The sequence below is a fragment of the Pygocentrus nattereri genome, chromosome 24 (assembly GCF_015220715.1).
Source record: "Pygocentrus nattereri isolate fPygNat1 chromosome 24, fPygNat1.pri, whole genome shotgun sequence".
NCBI classification, from domain to species: Eukaryota; Metazoa; Chordata; class Actinopteri; order Characiformes; family Serrasalmidae; genus Pygocentrus; species Pygocentrus nattereri.
This window is the reverse complement of record NC_051234.1, coordinates 27,120,501-27,139,839: the sequence shown is the minus strand read 5'-3', so window position 1 is coordinate 27,139,839 and position 19,339 is coordinate 27,120,501. Positions and strand designations below refer to the sequence as shown.

The 19,339-nt window shown below is 39.8% G+C and overlaps 1 protein-coding gene across 4 annotated transcripts in view; it reads left to right on the top strand.

Annotated features, from left to right (window-relative positions):
• phldb2b (pleckstrin homology-like domain, family B, member 2b) overlaps nt 1–18,595 on the top strand; it is an 85,705-nt gene extending 67,110 nt beyond the window's left edge. For all 4 annotated transcript variants that reach the window (XM_017716258.2, XM_017716266.2, XM_017716249.2 and 1 more), the window contains 7 exons: nt 785–884; nt 7,699–7,897; nt 11,687–11,777; nt 13,367–13,513; nt 14,618–14,837; nt 14,938–15,023; nt 15,633–18,595. In XM_017716258.2, the coding sequence (XP_017571747.2) occupies nt 785–884; nt 7,699–7,897; nt 11,687–11,777; nt 13,367–13,513; nt 14,618–14,837; nt 14,938–15,023; nt 15,633–15,773 (984 nt within the window). In that variant the 3' untranslated portion in view covers nt 15,774–18,595. The remainder of the gene's footprint in view (nt 1–784; nt 885–7,698; nt 7,898–11,686; nt 11,778–13,366; nt 13,514–14,617; nt 14,838–14,937; nt 15,024–15,632) is intronic.
• The last annotated feature ends 744 nt before the right edge of the window (nt 18,596–19,339 follow it).

Sequence of the window (19,339 nt, the reverse complement as noted above, 5' to 3'; positions counted from 1 at the left end):
GACGAATCCTGCTTCTCCGTCTGGCAATCCGGTTGCCAGGAGAATGGTACTTGTCTGACTGCATTGTGCCAAGTGTAAGGTTTGGTGGAGGGGGGATTATGGTATGGGGTTGTTTTTTCAGGAGTTGGGCCCGGCCTCTTAGTTTCAGTAATAGGAGCTCTTAATGCTTCAGCAGACCAAGTGATTTTGGACAATTTCATGTTCCCAACTTTGTGGGAACACATGCACTTCTGGAAGAGTGGTCAAAAATTCCCATAAACACAGTACTAACCCTTGTGGGAAGCCTTCCCAGAAGAGGTGAAGCTGTTCTAGCTACAGAGGCCGACATCATATTAAACCCTATGGATTAAGAATGGGACCTCACTCAATTTTATATGCATGTGAAGGCAGACGAGCGAATACTTTTGGCAATATTGTGTGTGTGTTTTTATCTATCTATATATATATATATATATATATAGATATAGATATATAGATATATATATATAGATATAGATATATAGATATATATATAGATATAGATATATAGATATATATATAGATATAGATATATAGATATATATAGATATAGATATATAGATATATATATAGATATAGATATATATATAGATATAGATATATAGATATATATAGATATAGATTTTAACAGTAAAACGTCATAACTATTTTGCTGGTAGCTGTTGTTTGTGGTTTTCCTGCGTGGTTACAATATTTTTGTCTTAAAAGAAAGCACACCTTGTTGTGTCAAAGATATTTCCTCACTGTTTACTTACTTTGTTTTCAGTCTCACCTGCCACTGGCTCAGAGCTCCAGCTGCGGCAGTGTGTTGAACCGGGTCCTCACAGTGTCTCCTAAAGAGACGGACACACGCCGTCTGCACAAGGGTAAGGCTTTCTCTCTCTCTCTCTCTCGCTCTCTCGCACACAAACACACACAACGTTTCACATAATAATATAGTACTATTCTCTTCTGAAGTATGACATCATCTGATCTTGGGTCTTCAATCTCTCCTCCTGCAGGCAAGTGTAAGAAAGGCAGGCCAGTGTCTGAGCTCTTCATAGCCCACAGTAGAGAGCTATAACACAATTTCCACTGCAGTGATATATTTAGGATTGTAGCACATCAATCTGATGTGCCAATTGTAGCACACAGCTTTCATTTTATTCACTCGCAACAGGAATTTCTCAGCGGCCAGTGGACTACATAGCTGATACATTTGGAAGATGAAATTGGTTAATATTAAGGTTACAGATTGATTACATTTAATATTAGGATAGCATGTTACACCAAAAAATCTTGTGTAGAGAGATGAAGAAAAGAAAAGCTTAACAGTAACCAATAAGACTGTTAGGAATTCTGGAAAGCTCCACCCCCAGCATTACAGTATTTGTTGTTTTTAATTGCTGTCTTTCCACTGATTTTCTGAGTTCATGGAAAATAACTCATTTACATATATCCGCCTATTAAAGGCGCAGTATACGATTCTGGAGAATGATTGTTGATATTTGAACTCAACAGTGAGAAAAATATATTTCTTCCTTCGGTGCTCCCTCAGAAGCTCCATCTCCCAAATTCATGGACAAGGCAAACAACACAGGGGTGACAAACCTGGTAGTTTTATTTATATTTGAAATCTTCATGGCCTTAAAGTCCTTTGCAAACATTGTATGGACAAATACCATGACATACTGCTAGAGCAAACACAGCAAGTAATGCATTAGCTTACTAACAACGAACATTAGCTAGGTTGTGGGTTAACACTATAGCAAGTTAGAACCGTAGCTACAGCTGCTTTTGCGAAGGTAACCAGTTCCTATCACAAACATTAGTGGGACAAAACAATACTGCCCTATTGGTTCTGTGGCACAGCAAAAGTAGGTTAATGTAACCACCTCAGCGTCTTTGAATTTCCCCATTCCACAATAAGTGATGCAGCAGTAACATTCAGGTGCCTCAGGCGCCAGAGTGGAACTGCTGCACCCTTTAAGGTGGAATGAGAAAATGCGAATAGGAATCCAACTACGGCATCGTCAACTTTCAGAGGTCTCTCCACAGCCGAAACACCCTCAACAGATTTAAGAACTTCTTTCTCAATCTTTGTTCTTCAGATTGTGTCCTCTGTGGCTGTTTCTCAGCCATCCACATAAAGGCACACTAGTGAACACACACACTGGGGGGCAGTGAGCACACTTGCCCGGAGCAGTGGGCAGCCCTATCCGTGGCGCCTGGGGAGCAGTTGGGGGTTAGGTCCAGCCCGTGTGAGGAGACGTTCACTGAATTTGACAATGTTTTGGATTGAAATTGTGTACTGAACCTTTAAGCCTTCAGCAGTTTAGCCCTGCCCATTCAGACAGCTTTTTGAATAAGGGACAATGCAAGGCAGCCAGTCAGAACAAAGGCAATTTACATATGTCAGTCTTAAAGGCACAGTAACAAAAAAAGCTAGTTTAATTCTGAGGGATAAAGTGAGGTTGGAAAATGGTCATATACAAGTGACAGTTCTATGAAACAGTAAAACACTTTTTTGATCAAAACTAATGACCATTATGGAATTATATCAGCTGATGTTACCGATTATTTGTCATTTTTAACTCCTTATAATTGGTATCAATAATGGGAGCAAAATTTCCTTATCGGTCATGCCCTAGTTCACTGTCAGCTCAGCTTCTCTGACTGAATTCAGTGCCTCTGCAGTGGGAGAGTCTGTTTGTATGTGGTCAGTATAGTGCATGTCAGATTTGGGGTTTGGATTGTGGTTTTGGAAACACATACAAGGATAGTGCCTTGTATGAAATGTGGATAACACACATGACTTTTAATCTTGGAATGTTTTTGTTCTATTTATATAGGATTTGCTGGGCTTTTCTTCTTTTTTGGGTGTATTTTTGGTCGCTGTGTGTGACATGCGCATGGAAGTTTGAAGAGAGTGCAGAACGAAGATGTAGTTTACATGCTGAGAAGTAACTGGACTCTTTGGCAAGGATACCGCATCCTGTCAGAGAGCCTTGGGCATGGTTACAGAGTCAAAATTCTCAGAGAGAGTGGTGAGACATTCAATACCCAACCTTTAACACCATGCCTAGTCTACCTTATGTACATCTCTTTCAGATAAACTACTGGCAGCGCAGCAAAGGGCCATTTTAAATTGATTGGTACTGACCGTTTGATTGAATGCCTCACATTATAAATAAAAGACTCAATCGCTTAAATGTTTGATTTAATTCTGAATAGTGAAGCTGATCACTATGTATGAACTTACTTTCAAACAGGGTAGGCGATATGGCAATACAAGTATGGCAATATTTAGGTTTTTCCAAGGTTTGATGAGTGACAGCAACAAAAAAAAATCAGTAGTGCACCATTTTAAAAATACTATGAAAAACAATGAATACAAAAATTTTTATTCAGTGTTTCACACTGAACGGGACTCATGCTGTCTTTGTAATGGCATGTAGTTGGTCAGTCTCTTATATCCAGAGTATGGTCAGAAAGGCATATTGAGATGTAATGTGCTGTAATTTATCACAAATGGATAAGTATAAATATAATACTATGCTCCCTCCAAATTCCAAAAAAAAATGTAAATTCAAAACCTTTTAAAAGTACTTTTAAAACAGCATCTCAGAATGTTTAGAACTTCATCTTTCATCCCACAGATTCTTTATAAGGCTTAGATTTTAAACATTTAGGGTAATAAAATGTCTGAAATGGACATTTTTTTACTCAAAGTATTACATCCGCTACATTTCCATAGACTTTCTACACAAACTGCAAGCAATACTTTAAACATGCAAAAACTGTTGTCACAAGTTTTGATTTATTTATTTTTTTTTACACATTTAACTTTTGGCTTCTCTGCTTTCCCCGTAACCTACCACGAAGGAAATTTTGTTTATTTAATTTTATTTAACAGTTATGTTGAAAAGAGGCAGTTTTCCTTATGAAACCTATTTGTTATTGAGGGGAATCTTTTACATGGCACTTAATTTTGCATAAATGTGCTATATTTTGATGGATAAAAGTTTCCGATATAGGTTTTTTTGGAAATTGGTAAATGGAAAAATGTTTGATCCACATTTATAAAATTTTGTTGGGAGTTTCCCCTTTTCACACTTTTGAACTGCAAACTTTTTGAAATATTAAAACATCCTGTTAAAAAAAAACAAACAAACAAAACAATCTGTTGGATGGAACTCTTTCTTTTCACAGGAGCAATTGTGTATAGTAAACTCAGCCAACCGAAAATATTGAGCTGACAGCTGATGAAGGGCTAGATTAGATTTTGAAAAGATTATGCAATGAAAGGAGCTACTTTTTAAACAAACCTAAAATAGAAAATCGTTTGGATTTCTTTATCACTAACATATAGTAACTATAAAAAAAAACTCTTCTAGTAGGCGTGTCCAGACTAACAGTGTTGTACTACAGGATGGCAGAATATAATGCATATTGAGCTGTTGCTAAATGGTGTGGAAGGGTTAATGTGTCAGGGCGGAGATTTTGTGGATTTGTTTACTCCTTTGCCGAGATAGCGGAAGAATGTCCGTAAGATGAGAGGCAGGAAATGTTCTGGTGTTGTTAAAGATGGGCATTCATGTCCTGTTTTCACCACACAGTGGACCTTCACAATTAACAAGTCCTAAATGTGGCCCTAGCAGTGCTGCAAATCAGATAAGAAACATCCATTATCTCTCCATTACTTCTCAGAACATTTTCCTAGAATTCTGCACTGCCATAGAAGAACCATTTTTGGTTCCCTGGAGAACCTTTAAGTGAATGGTTGTTAAAAAAAAATCAATAACACTTTATTTGGGTGGTCCACTGTAGATGCTTTGTGGGTACTCAGTCTGTCTTTAACTAACATTCATCTAAATATCAATGAAATGCGACTGAACTTGAAGTTGAGTCTAATAGAATATATGAAACCTAAGCCTAAGCTTAACTTTAACCCTAAACCTACTCCTAACCTATTGGGGGGCAGTTGTGGGCTGGAGGTTAGGGAACTGGCCCTGTGACCGGAAGGTTGCCGGTTCAATCCCCAGTGCCGACAGTCCATGACTGAGGTTATCTTTGAGCAAGACACCTAACCCCCAACTGCTCCCTGGGCAAGTGTCCTCACTGCCCCCTAGTGTGTGTATGTGATGTTTCAATTCACGGATGGGTTAAATGCGGAGGAGGAATTTCCGCGTTTGTGGGATTTAAAAAAGTATCACTTAACTTAATCCTAAACCTAAGCCTAACTTTAATGTTGTTGAGACTCAACTGAGTATCACCAGAAAGTTTAATAATTTAAGTTTCTGTAGATCATCTATAGGGGAGCATCCAAATAAAGTCTGATCTTTAAATGAGATACGGTGCTGTGCCGAAGCTAGAGATCCCCCTTCATTTGTCTGTCATAATGGCAAAAGTTAACATTTTTCAGCATCAGTTAACGAGAGGAAAACATTTAACAGAAAATGACATGAACTAAATATGATCACGTTTTTTCTGTATTGTATCCGTACCTTTATTACAGTTTCAGTTCTGCAGAGATATTTTCCATACCTCTAAGGTCTTAGAAGTCGGTCGCATTTGCTGCTTCCCATGATCTCAGTACTTCCAAACACATTTCAGATTAGCCAGTCCATTGTTCTGAGAACATCAGCAGCTTCTTAGTTTGATTTTCATATTTTCTCCTTTTTTGGCTGTGGATTTCTTTAGTTCTGAAGCAACAGTGGAGCTTGATTTTCTCCTCTCTCTCAAAGATGAAGGCTTTGAGTGCTGTTTATCTGATGAGGGCAGTTTTGATGGTCTTCCAGGCCTTGTTTGATTTTTAGGAGTCCCATTTTTTGGTATCTTTGAATCATTTTTTGAATTCGAGAAGCGGCTTAGAAAATGGATGGATGGATGGAAAAGTTTTTTTTGTTTGTTTTACCTGATTTTCCTTTGACTTTCTCTTTTTTTTTATATGCGCATCGAAAAAAACTAATAACTTGTACAAGATGGATGTTTAGAGTGGAAATGAAATAAATGAAGGTAGGTCTGACTTACACAGTGCTGTATATGGGGCAAAGATCTTTAAGGAACCTCCACAAAATGTAAAGATTCTGTATCAGCAAAGTGTTATTTTTCCTAGAACTTCACATCTGTGCCGACATTTTAGAGCATTAGTTTTTAGTAGAGTGTAGCTGTGCCGTGGTGGAGGGTTTATCTGGGGTTCCCTTGGGCCGGGTCATCAGCAGGGCGGGGCGGTCCTCATGCCTGTGCTGCTTGATCCATATCAAGGTTCCTTTGCGGTCACACATCTGCTGGAGCCATCCTCACACGTACCGCACTCGGCCAGCGCTGACCTATAGACCAGTCTGCCCATAGGACACCTCTTTACCTTCGTAGTCTGGAGCTACATGTACGGTCTGTGAGCTTCGTACTGCTTCTTTAATGTTGTGGATTCCAAGCCGAAGACAGCAGTTTTAGTATTAGCTTCTCTTGAGGTTCAGTGTGTGTGTGTGTGTGTGTGTGTGTGTGTGTGTGTAGTGCTGCACGGTGGCCAGTGTGTGTGAGGACAGAGAGGGGCCGCTGGCTCAGGCAGTGGGCAGCAGCCTGGTCGGCAAGCATGGAGAAGTATGGGCCCCAGGGAAAGGTCCCGCTGCTCGATCAGGTAAACGAGTGGAGAGGAAGGACAGGAAAGGTCCACGGATGGGTTAGAGGGTCACTGCTAATGGAATAGAGCCTGATTTGATTTCAGGTCTTCTACTCTTTTCTGTCTAGAGTGTATTAAATATGTCTGATGTTAGATTTGAACACTTCTTTGGCATTAATCTCTTTCGCTCTTGCTTCTCTCACGTTTTCTCTGTCTTTCTCGTGTCCTCATTTCTCTCTCTCCTTTCTTGTCTCTCATTCTTTGTTCATTCTCTCGCTTCTTATTCATTTATTCACTCATTTATCTTTTCTTACTGTCTCTTCTTTTTTCGTCTTGTTTATTCTTTTGTCTTTTTCTTTTGCTTTCCCTCATTTTTGTGTTCCTCCATCTTTCTTTTCCTTTCATTCATTTTTTCCTTACTCCTTCTTTCATTTGCTTTTACTCTCTATACTTTTTTTTTTTTATTCTCTTATTTATACCTTTTATCTTCCTTCATTTTTTTCCTATTTCATCTTTCTTTCCCTCATTCACGGTCTTGTACTATCTTTCTTCCTATTTTCTCTTTCATTCTTTTTTTTTCTTCGTGCTTTCTCTTATTCTTACCCTTTACTCTTTTTTTTTTTTTAATTTATACCTTTTTGTTTTTCTTTCTTTCCCTTGTTCTCTGTTTTGTACTATCTTTCTTCCTACTTTTTCTTTCATTCTTCTTTTTCTCACTGTACTCTTTTTATTGTTTATCTCTTAAATTTTTTTCTTTCCTTCTCTTTTCTTCCTTTTTCTGCTTCTCTCTCTCTCTCTCTCTCTGTCTCTCTCTCTCTGTCTCTCTCTCTCTCTCTGTCTCTCTCTCTCTGTCTCTCTCTCTCTCTCTCTGTCTCTCTCCCTCTCTCTCTCTCTCTCTCTCTGTCTCTGTCTCTCTCTCTGTCTCTGTCTCTCTCTCTGTCTCTCTGTCTCTCTCTCTCTCTGTCTCTCTCTGTGTCTCTGTCTCTCTCTCTGTCTCTCTCTCTGTCTCTCTCTCTGTCTCTCTCTCTCTCTCTCTCTCTCTCTCTCTCTCTCTCTCTCTCTCTCTCTCTCTCTCTCAGGCTACAGTCAGCAGCTGGTTGGGGAAGAGAACCGGTCAAGACTGAATGAGCTGAGTGGCCGTGCTGCCTCACAGACCAACGTCTACTTGGACTCTCTGGGTTACCGTGACAACGGCCACGCCTTCGACACGCTCAGCGTGGACAGCTCTGACAGCATGGAGACCAGCATCTCCGCCTGTTCACCTGACAACATCTCCAGGTCGGCCTCTCTAGTTTCTGCATGGAAACGGCAGAAATTCAATATATGAGAAGCATCACCTCTAAGCTGTGGAACTGATGATTATTTCTGTGGTCAGTTGGACCTTTGCTATTGGCCTATTAGAACAATTAACAACTCTAGCTGTTATACCTACTTCAGCTCCTGTCCATTTACAGCTGCAGCAACCGGTTTCTTCTTTTAGGACCCATGATTTGATTTTGCAAAACTGGGTCTTTCTGACAATATTTTGTACAAAATTAGAATGAAGAAAAATAATAGCTATAATCATATTGTTGAGCAACTTACTAACAACATTGATTGATTTTCAGTTGCCATAGATTTAGTTTAGATGCCATAATCAATAGAATGAATGTTCTCATTCTTCACGATGCACATAGTCACAGTTTTGCATTGCAGTGTCATTATGCATTTTAGATTATATTATAATATAATCTATAGTATTATAGAGCATGATGGGCTTTTTTTAATGAATAATAAATGGACAATAAAAATGTGTCGTCAAGTCCAAGATTCCTACTTCTGTTAATTATATGGATAGCGTTCCTCCAGCATATCCTGTGTTCTGTTTAGATCCTCATGCTTCTTAATTGCTGGTTCCTCTGATTGTATCCATCCATCTTCATCCTGGCCGTCCTCTTTTACCTTCAGCTGTTCTAAGTATATTTTTTTCTGATGAAGTTGTTCCTCTTAGAATATGTTGAACGTAAAAGCTCCAGTTCAGAGTGAGAGGTGAAGCTTGATTTAGTCAGAGATCCATTTTATTTTTTGCCACCCAAGATTCCCTTAAAAGTCTCCTCCTACACCAAAGACCAAAGGCAAAAATGTAACCATAGCTGCAGTACAGTTCACTCTAAAGCTGTGTTTGGAGTGATTACTTGAGGAAGCTTTAGAAAAGGAAACGTGACACAAGCCTGTATGAGATCATGTCTTACAGCAGTGGAGTTGTGCTAATGCTGAGCGTACTTTTGTGTATGTTGTGTGTGTGTGTGTGTGTGTGTGTGTGTGTGTGTGTGTGTGTTTGTTTTTGTACCTTTCCAGGACAAAAGTATCCTTAATTTTTTTTTTTTTTTTTTTGGAGAACCAGAGAAAAACTCTGCTAAATGATCTTTTCAGTAACAGAAAGGTGCTTTTAACAAAATCTACATGCATTATTGCTGTAAACTGTCTGGCCAGTGCTGCATGTTTTCGGTTACTAAGACTGAGGTTAAGGTTAAGACTTGGGTCAATAAAAAATTACAGTTAGAGGTACTTACATGTATGATACAATATGTAGACCAGTGGTATATATGGGGCCCCACGTCCTCACAAGGTATAAAAACAAATGTGCGTGTGAGCTGGGGTCTGTTGCTGGTGTAATATGAATGATATGCTGGATTAATGTAAAGCGTGTGCTGGATTTGAGGCTGGAGTTCTAGAGAATCAGGACCTATGTTTGGGGGTGGGGGGCACGTCCCCCCCCTTCATCACTCAACCCGGGACAGGGGGGCTCGGATTACAGCAGGAGCAGGAGGAAGCAGATTTTGAGGATTTTTTTTCCCCCAGTTTGAATGTAATCAACAGCAGAGCGCGGGGTGGATGCATGTTCTTTGTGCTGCTGCACTGCAGTGCATTCTAGCTGGTTTTCTTCAGGTTCTGCTGGTTCTAGAGCAGACATGACTACGGTTCATTTACACCGTCGCAGGTAAGAAATGCTTCAGTGGTGATTGTGTGAGCTGAGGAGAGAGGAGGTGTGCAGATGTTGAGCCTCATGCTGGGTGCAAGATGCATGCCAGCTTGGATGGAGAGAGGAGGAAAAGAAAAGAAGGGAGGAAAGACAGGACTGAGGATTTATGTCTGTCTGTCTGTTGTTAGACAGCTACTCTTGCCAAAGGATTTTGAGAGTGGTACAGTCATGTCTACATGCTGGTTTGGACTGTTTCTTGCTGCGGCTTGGCTGGTTGTCTGTGTCTGTTAGTAACTATTAGGTAGCGAAGCTGTGATTACACTGTACTAGAATAATTAGGGGTCACTTAACGGCAAACAGTTTGACGTCAAACGCAGAGTAGGTGCTCTCACAGCTACATTACATAACTGCGGTGTTGGTGTTCAGGGTAGATTCACACCTGCCCTGGATCGCGCCTGCAGTCAGAGAAGAATGGTATGGAAGCCTAGATGAGGAAGATGAGAACATCTGTTTCTGGAAGCAGTATGTCAAAATGTTGACTTGGAATGAAATACTGACCCTTTTTATTGGCCTGTTGACTCACTGTGATGAAATAATTGTTTTGTCAAACTACTGATGTAAGTACTACGTAGAAATAAGTTTATTTTGACAAAATAGTGACTTACTGTGTCAAAATAATGACATAAAATAACTAATTTTCTTGAAATAATGATTCAGAATACTATTGTGGTATGTCATGATGGCTTATTAAATAGTTGCTTACTTTCTTGGAATGTAGTGACAAAGAGGGACATGGACATAGTATCTCAATCTCAAGAAAATAAGTTATTATTTTAAGATATTAACTTAATATTTTGGCATACTGCTACCAGATACAGAAAACATGGGGGGGAAGCAGATCCCTGTTGTTGGAACAAAACAGTTTCAGTTTTTGCCATTTGTAAACTTCATGATGAATGGACCAAAAGAAACGGCCCAAAATGGCTTGGAGAAAGGTCTGGTTCCATTGACTTGTGTTAAAAGTAAAGTAGATTTTTTACTTTCTGCTGTGAAGTTACCATTTTGGAGTTGTATCAACAACAGCGATAGGATTTTTTCCCCCTCTTCTACCTGGCTGGAGTGGGCTTCCATACGAGAGTAAGTCAATCAGATCCCCTCATGTGGGCAACAGGTCACAGGCAAAATGAAAGTGATAACTGGGCTAAAAGTCTTTTTACCTACGAGCCTTTTTATGACAAAAACCACAAAAACAAATAACTAACAAATAAAGTTTTTAGCTATAAGAAGAGAAAAAAGTATCGACAAAATTCATGACCGCTACTACTGTTAGTTCCTACACAGTGTCCTTTTGCCCACTTAACCAAGCCTGTTTTTCCAAACAGAGGCAAGTGTTTGACCCTTTAGTCATGGAGTGCTAACTGGTGGGCTGTGAGCTTCATTAGCCTCTGTGCAAATGAGCAAAACTAACTAAGCAAAGCAAACTTCAGACAATAAACATGTTTTGGATGATTGACTATATTTGGGATAAAGGGGAAACTATTGAAAAGTGAAACTCACTTGAAGCAATGAGTTTGAATTCCAGGAACACGCTGTCTGATTGAGTCTTCTGTTTTTGCAAGACTGTTGACCGGTAGGCCTGTCAAGGTTGAGAGCAAGGATTTGGACAGAGAGGGATGGGTCTGTAGAGGTTGGGGGGAGACGGAGAGTTTAGAGGAGAAAGAGGAGGGGAAAGTGGACAGGTTTTTAGGGGGAGGAGGGGCAGCTTCGATATGTTCCACATGTTGCTTTTGAAGTTTGAATGGAAAGCATCGGAATCTGAATCTGGTCTGCGCTCCGGCTCGCCGCCTGGGCTCTAATGCATTCCAGCACTGACCAGCTTTATTGATTCCTGCTGCATTCTGAAACGGATGAGCATCTTTGTGTGTGTGTGTGTGTGTGTGTGTGTGTGTGTGTGTGTGTGTGTGTCTGTGTTAACTCGTGAACTGAAGATGTTTATGCGAGTCATTGCAGCTCATGTGCGGTGTCATACTGCCGTATTGTCTACGGATGGGAGGTCTGCAGTAATGAAGGAGAAAATAAAGCCTCATCTCATTTGTTCTCTACAGTGCCAGCACCTCCAATACAGCCAAAATAGAAGAGATGGAGCGGCTTCTGCGCGAGGCTCAAGCCGAGAAACACCGGCTGCTGGAGCACAGAGTAAGATACTCGTCCCTCAACTCAAATGCAGTGGTGGAACGAACATTTACCGGTCACAATTATTACATAATCACCTGGTAACAACTATTTGAGCCGATCTGAATTATTTAAGTTAACTGTAATTGGTTTTCTCACTTTGTTGCTTTAGAAAAACAAGTATTACAGCTCTTGATTAAACTTAAAAGCTTAAAGGCTAAACCAGAAAATAGCCTTGATTAAATAGTAAGCCTAAGATTCCAAACTACTTGGAAACGGATAAATAGGATGCTTTATAGTATAGTCATCTATTCATGAAATGCATATAGTTTAAAAAAATGTGTATATGATATATACTAGCAGAACACAATGTCTCAGGTGAGTCTCAGGACTCAGATTTTTGTATAATGTTATGTCCCCCGGTTTAGCCAAGCAAACTCTTTCCTAGCAGCTGTTGCTAGGTTGGCAGAACATTTACATTCAGTTTAACCTATTGAGAAATATTTCGCTGGCAAAGCTGGCTGATGATGTGGCAAGCTAAAACTAGTCAGGTTAGAAATGACAACGAATTGGTCACAGTGCTAATATTATCTTCGCTAACATGCCAAAAAGCTCAAATTTCCTGATAATGTGACCTTTCATATGAATAAAAAGTACAAAAATAAGTATCATTTTAAACTTTTAATGCTCTGAAACTAGTTGCACATTTGATTGAGAATGTTTTTTGTCAGCATTATACTACGGGACAGCGCATTGTAAAACAGGCTAATATTAATAGAAAATGAAAAGGCTTTTGCGGGCCAGACAGGATTGTGTGGCGCGCCTTGTGTTTGACACATGGGGTGTAGAGGCAGGGAGTTGACCCTCAGTCTGCTGTTTGGAGAGCACCCACTACTCTATACCAACCACTTTTAGGCTGTGGAGCAGTGAAAGCCAGGTCAATGGAGTGATGGAGCACCAAAAAAATACAGTTAGGGTGGCATTTCTGATCCAGAACTAATCACCCAACATCAGTACCTCAGTAGTAATGTTCCAACATCTGGTAGAAATCCTTAGGGGCTAATAGTGAAGTGTGTAGCATAGGTGACAGATAAACTCCCTTGATTTTAGATGAAAGATTGGACAATCAGCTGTTTTGAATAGGCTTAGTGTACAGCTGATGCTTACTGACCACAGTACACTTCAGCCAAGGGCTGTAAACCCGTACATGAAACCAGTCCCTCTTTGCTAAAGGGCTTTACAGCTCTTTAACTGCGAGCTTATTTACTCTGTTAGAAGTTCACCGGTCAAGAGGAACAAACTGGGCCTGAGCACTGTGGGAAATCAGCCACTCTTCCTGTGGTGTGTCATGGGAGGCTGCAGAGGCTCTAATAGTGCTAATTCTGGGGTTTTAAGTAAAGCTCTCAGCTGCAAGGCTGGGTTTAACATTTAACATGTGTACTTAAATAGATCAGTCTTGTTCGGTCAAGAGCACCTAAAGGTTACACACCACTTACATATATTCAGATCTGTTAGGGATATATAAAATGTCAGAATATTTGTTGTAGGGAGGAGATGAGAAAGAGAGTTTGATTCTGTCCAACCTTATTCCTTGTGTTCTACTTGTCATGCAGGAGCGGGAGATAGAGGTGCGTCGGCAGGCTCTGGAGGAAGAGCGGAGGAGGAGAGAAGACCTGGAAAAACGGCTCCAGGAGGAAACGAGCAGACGGCAAAAACTCATTGAGAGGGAGGTGAAGCTACGGGAGAAACAGAGGGCCCAGGTGAGAGAAACGATGAAAAGCAATAGTTTGGTGAACGGAAAAACGTTTACACAATTAACACTTTACCCTAAGCATAGCTGATCAGTTTCAGCTTTGCACTTTAGTTTTGCAGTGAAGCTATGAGGTTGATATTGGGTTAAAGCCCACAAAATTCGCAGATGGTAAAATGGTAGAAACTGCATCACATATTTACCTCAAACTGTCAAGTTGTTATAAAGTGCTTCCATTTTTTTCACATCTGTGTGAATATCTGGACCAAAACCAATCAAAATTGATTATTCCTCACTGTTTGCCAGCCTCTCTTTAACCCTTAGAAATAAAAATCTGTATGTAAATGACCTCTGTTCTGATTGGCTGCCTTGCATTGGTCAAAAAGCAGTGCAGGCTGAAACACTAACTTGTAACTTCTCTGTGAAAAGGCAGAGCTAAACTGCTGCAGGCTGAATAGGCAGGTATGAGGAAATGCATTGAGTTTCACCAATAAATCAGTTTAAAATGGATTGTTTTGCAGTTTATATTCCATATGTGGACTAAAAGCACTGGGAAAAGTGCAATACAATTACACTGCTATTGTAATATAATAACACTACTTCTACTGTTGTTAAAGCAGTAAAGCCTTTTATTTCCAAAATGTGAGGAAAATGTGTTTTTTAATAATATTGGCCCCTTAAGTCATCACTAATAGACTTACCTATGTAGTTTCTGACACTGTATGATGTAGAGTTATTTATAAAATGGACAAAAGTGAGCCGCATAAAGAAAAACAGTGGATTTTGTCTCTGCTTTTGTCTACTGTACTTACTTTTCATGTTCTGAGGCAAGAGTGTAATAACTGAGGCCTGCGGTTTAGACAGTGCTGTTTAGGGAAAACAGCTTTCATTACTTTTTAGCTACACTTGCCTCATCATTCCAGTCCAAAAATAAAAAAGCAAGCTGAGTTTGGCTGATTGACTACATTAGGTGTAAGAGGAAAAGTATAAATAAGATTTTTTGCCAGACCATCTTTCAATGTTGACAATTTTCAAAAAAGACAAGACTCACTTAAATCACTTTGTCTAAGACGGTGTGCCTTTCTGTGTGCCTCGGTTGCTCTTGCCCGTCCAGTCTCGGCCACTTACTCGCTACTTGCCCGTGAGGAAGGACGACTTTGACCTGCGGGGACACATCGAGTCGGCCGGCCACAGCATCGAGACGTGCTACCATGTGTCCATCACGGAGAAGACGTGCCGCGGCTTCCTCATCAAGATGGGTGGCAAAATCAAGACCTGGAAGAAGCGCTGGTTTGTCTTTGACCGCAACCGCAGGACACTGTCCTACTACGCAGGTCAGGCTAATGTACATGACCACGAGTCTGCAGCATCTTGTCAGATCTTGTCAGTCTATAGTGAATTAATATTGGTTTAATGTCTTTGCTGTGGTTCCAGATAAGCATGAGGCCAAGCTGAAAGGAGTTATTTACTTCCAGGCTATTGAGGAGGTGTATTACGACCATTTAAAGAATGCACACAAGGTAGGCTGTGTAACATTTCAACATTTCTAATACTGATTGAATGTCCTTCAACGTCCTGCATGTACCTCTCCTCCATGAAAGATTTTTGGCTGAAGCCTTCTCTCAGAACTATTGGAAAGCAATGCCTCAGACTCCAGTCAACGTATTCATAACTATTTCATGCAATAACTTTCTGTGTGGGAGCTTTCAGAGGCATTAAACACTTCAGACATCTGGTTCCTAGCACCACCACTGACCTGGCTTAGTTTCTGTAAAACGGAGCATTTCAAATCAAAAACTCTGAATGGCTTAGTTTGCGTCTTCACTGTTTAATTATGAAGATATTTTGTGAAACTGGTGGAATAACTTACTTTAGAGAATAAACAGAACATTATTTCTTCAGGGGTGTATAAAATGTTAGCATATGACTTGTCAATGTCGATTTGAGAACTGTAATTGTTTTTGTTTATATGCTCTGTGAAACTACTATAAGTTGTGAGCAGTGAAGTGTGGGTCTGAATGTGAACGCTTCAGATTTAAGGGGTTAAAAAGCTAGTCCTTTTTTCATAATATTGCTGCCCCCTTGTGGCCTGAATGTTTGTTTCTTTTTTTCTTCTGCCTCCTCTTCAGAGCCCAAACCCGTCCCTAACCTTCAGCGTAAAGACTCATGATCGTGTGTATTACATGGTGGCTCCTTCTCCTGAGGCCATGCGAATCTGGATGGATGTCATCGTCACAGGAGCTGAGGGGTACACTCAGTTCATGATTTAGGAGGGCTTTTCCAGTGTGTGCCTTAAAGTCCGGACTTCTTCCACTCTCCATCGTTGGCCGCCGGTGTTGATGTCTTCAGTAGTCTGGTATGGACGGGTGCTGTGCACCTCCTCCAGCTTCTGGGCTTCTTCTAACCCAGGATGTGTCACGTGATCCAGTGGCAGAGCCCTGTGTAGATGTGCAAATGTTTCCCGTGTCATTGGATATTGTATCCCCGATTGACTTGTAGGTGCGGTGGTCATCTGGCTTGCAAGGTTAAGGTCTCAGTAATGGACTGGATGTGTATCTTTGCATTGCATTCTAATGCGCTTTAATGGACTCTATCTAAAGTGCCTTCAAATGCTGATGAAGCTGTATTCTGTCTGTGCCTTACTTGTTACATGAACACTTTTTAAGTTCACTCTTAAAAATAAAGGTACCGAAAATGGTTCTTTGAAGTGATGCCATACAAGTGCTTCTTCTGGTTCACCAAAGAATCTTCCAGTGTATTTTAACGAGGTTCTTTTAAAAACCTCCAGTTTACAGTGTAAAGTTTCAGTTCTGATTAGAGACTGATTAGAGAACAATGCAGAAACCTTTATTTTTAAGAGTCTAGCCAAAACCAACGACTGCAACAGGCCAAAAATTGTGTGTGTGTGTGTGTGCGTGTGAGAGAGAGAGAGAGAGAGAGAGAGCGAGAGCGAGAGTGAAAGAGAGGGAGAAAAGGGAGAGAGTGAGATATACACACTGAGTAGCCATGTTTCCATTAAGAACCCCCTCATGGTATCTAGATTAATCCAGTGTGGTGACCGAATGTTCCCCTCCTGCCAAGCTGGTCCGCCCTGGCAGCATCCGATCTACTTTGTCATTAGGTGCCATCAGTGCAGCACTGAATTATTACTTGTTTAATTTAAGGCCTAATTTTGTAGAGTGATAGAATACTAGCCAACTCCTATTGTTGCTGCCAAAAAACTGTCTTTCCAAACTGGTAAGAAAGCAAAATGGTCCTAACTTTTTAGGTAAGAGTAATGTGAAGTTTTATTCCCAGTGATTTTAGACCATTTTACTCATCCATTTGTCATGAAAATGTACGCAATGTAAAAGACAACTGCCATGTTTACATAGTATAGAGTTGTTGTTTTTTTTTTCTCTTTGAACAGTGACGATACAGTAGTAGTAGTAGTAGTAGTAATTCTACTATGCTATCTATTTAGCTTTTGGAGTTTAACTTTAATACTCCTGTAAGATCCCCTCGTTGAATCGCTGGGTGTCTTAAAGCTATACTATGCCAGTTTGAGGACTTGGAGACCCCTCTGGTGGAAATGTGTAATTGCATGCAACATGCAGAACATTTTGTAACATGGGTTGTGCTTTAGACCCCTTCCCCACTATATTTTTGCCATTTCGCCCACCCTCAGGCCTGAGCCTTTCACTGCCTTCACGTAAAATGATGTAAGCTAGCTAGCTGAGTGCTGCTATCTGAGCCATGCTTTGGCCAAATGGTCTCTCTTTTAATTTAATTAATTCCTGGTCTTATATTGACCGTGTCCACCACAATGACTTTATCAAATTTGTTTGTTCAATTCTGTGTTGCCAAATTAAGTGAGCAAAATCACTTTCTTGGTAGATTAAATGTTTTTACATTCATCTCACATTCATGTAAGTGACCAGTAACCATGTGACTGATTTTCTGCCAATGTAACCACATCTATAAAGTTGGGAACCACAACGGTCACCACACTGGAACGTTGTATTGCAGTGAATTCCAAGTGGTTCCAGGCATGATGCATTGATGGAACACTCTAGACTGAGATCACTGCACTCTCCATCATGTTTGGTGGGACACCTTAATTCTAACATTGAAGGGCTACATGTTGAGTGACTGTCATACGCTTTTATGTGTTTGGAAGTCCTCACCTTGTGTATTGGTCCTCAGGGATGTCTACAGCGATATTAAGGGTCATGCTGTTTTTTCTACCAAAGACAAGTGGAAACACATAATCCACAATGCAAAGTCTGTGTAAAGAGTCTACACAGTAACACTTGATTACAGGGGGACATTATCCTACCCTGTAATGCTCTTATTTAAGCTCCTAGCTTGTATATAACTGGCTGCACATTACGATTTCATTAAGCAGTGGCTAGTCTGGAAGCATTTGCCATGGTTTTAGCTCATTTTTAATGTGTTGTATTTATTTGTCTCTTTTTTTTCCTTCATTATAATCTTTTGCAATTCATTTGTTGATATGAAGACACCAGCTAGCATCTTTTGCCTCAATGCAGTGTACTGGCTAGAAGTGACATTAATACAGTAGTATGCAACAGTTTTACAACCCCCCCATCCGAATGACATGTTCAGTTGAATTTCAAAGTGAAAATAAGTCACCGGTCCTCCACAGAGAGCACACGTAAACATGACCATTTTCTTTCCATTTTACTGCACACTTGCTATTTATTTACTGAGTTTAGCACAATGGTAAAAATAAAATAGAAAATGTGCCATAGCGTTTGCACCGATGACGTTTTGTTTTTTCCCCCCAATATGTTAAATTCAACAAATAAATAGTAATCGTACATTAAAATGTGCCGAAGTGTGTTCTCTGTAGGGGATATGTTAACTTATTTGCTTAGAAAATCCACAAAACACAAACCATAAGACTGTAAGCACTGCTCATGCAGACTCAATCTTCAGACCCCAAGGTCTAGATTTCAGAAGCAGATCTCATTGGTGATCTTATGATTGAGGTTATTTATATGTATTGAAAGAAACTATGCATGTTATAGACCCAGTGTTTAGGTAACTGTTTATGATGTACAAACATAAACATGCTCTGAAAATACTACATACACTCTTGTTATTGTGTAATCATTGACATTTAATTGCCAGCTACTGGCTTGATGAAGCTTGATAAGAGCATTATAATGCCCCCCTACACTGAAGGATTACTGACTACACAACAGGGGTGTGTGTGTGTGTGTGTGTGTGTATATGTGTGTGTGTATATATATGTGTATATATATATATATATATATATATATATATATATATATATATATATATATATATATATATATATATAATGAGGAGTGTAGTTTTAGTGTTGTGTGATGACCAGGCTTGCCATTTGTAATATTCACAGTAACCAAAGGTGATATATGATGTATGCTTTCATATTATGTATATTTTAATGTTATTTTTTATGTGGCAAAAGTTGCAGCAGAACCATAATTAGCCATTTGAGTTGTCAAGACCATGGTGTTTCAGGGTATGCAAGACAACCACTTTTGTTATTAGCAACTGTACTATTTAGGAATATAATTTAAAATAGTTTGGAAAATAACAATAGTTCATATCTCAATTGCTCAAGTGCAGTATATATTGTTTTGTGTATGTGAAGACTGAAAACTTTTTAGGCTTGGTTTTATTAGAAGTTCAGTTACAGTTCTGCTTTCACCTGCCTGTGGTCTGATAGTTTATTCAGGAAACTGACAATTCTTCATTCGTCATGGAGAGATATTCAGTCTCTCATTTGCTATTGCATTTACACTACAGTGATGGACTCCATATGACGCCACTACTCACATAT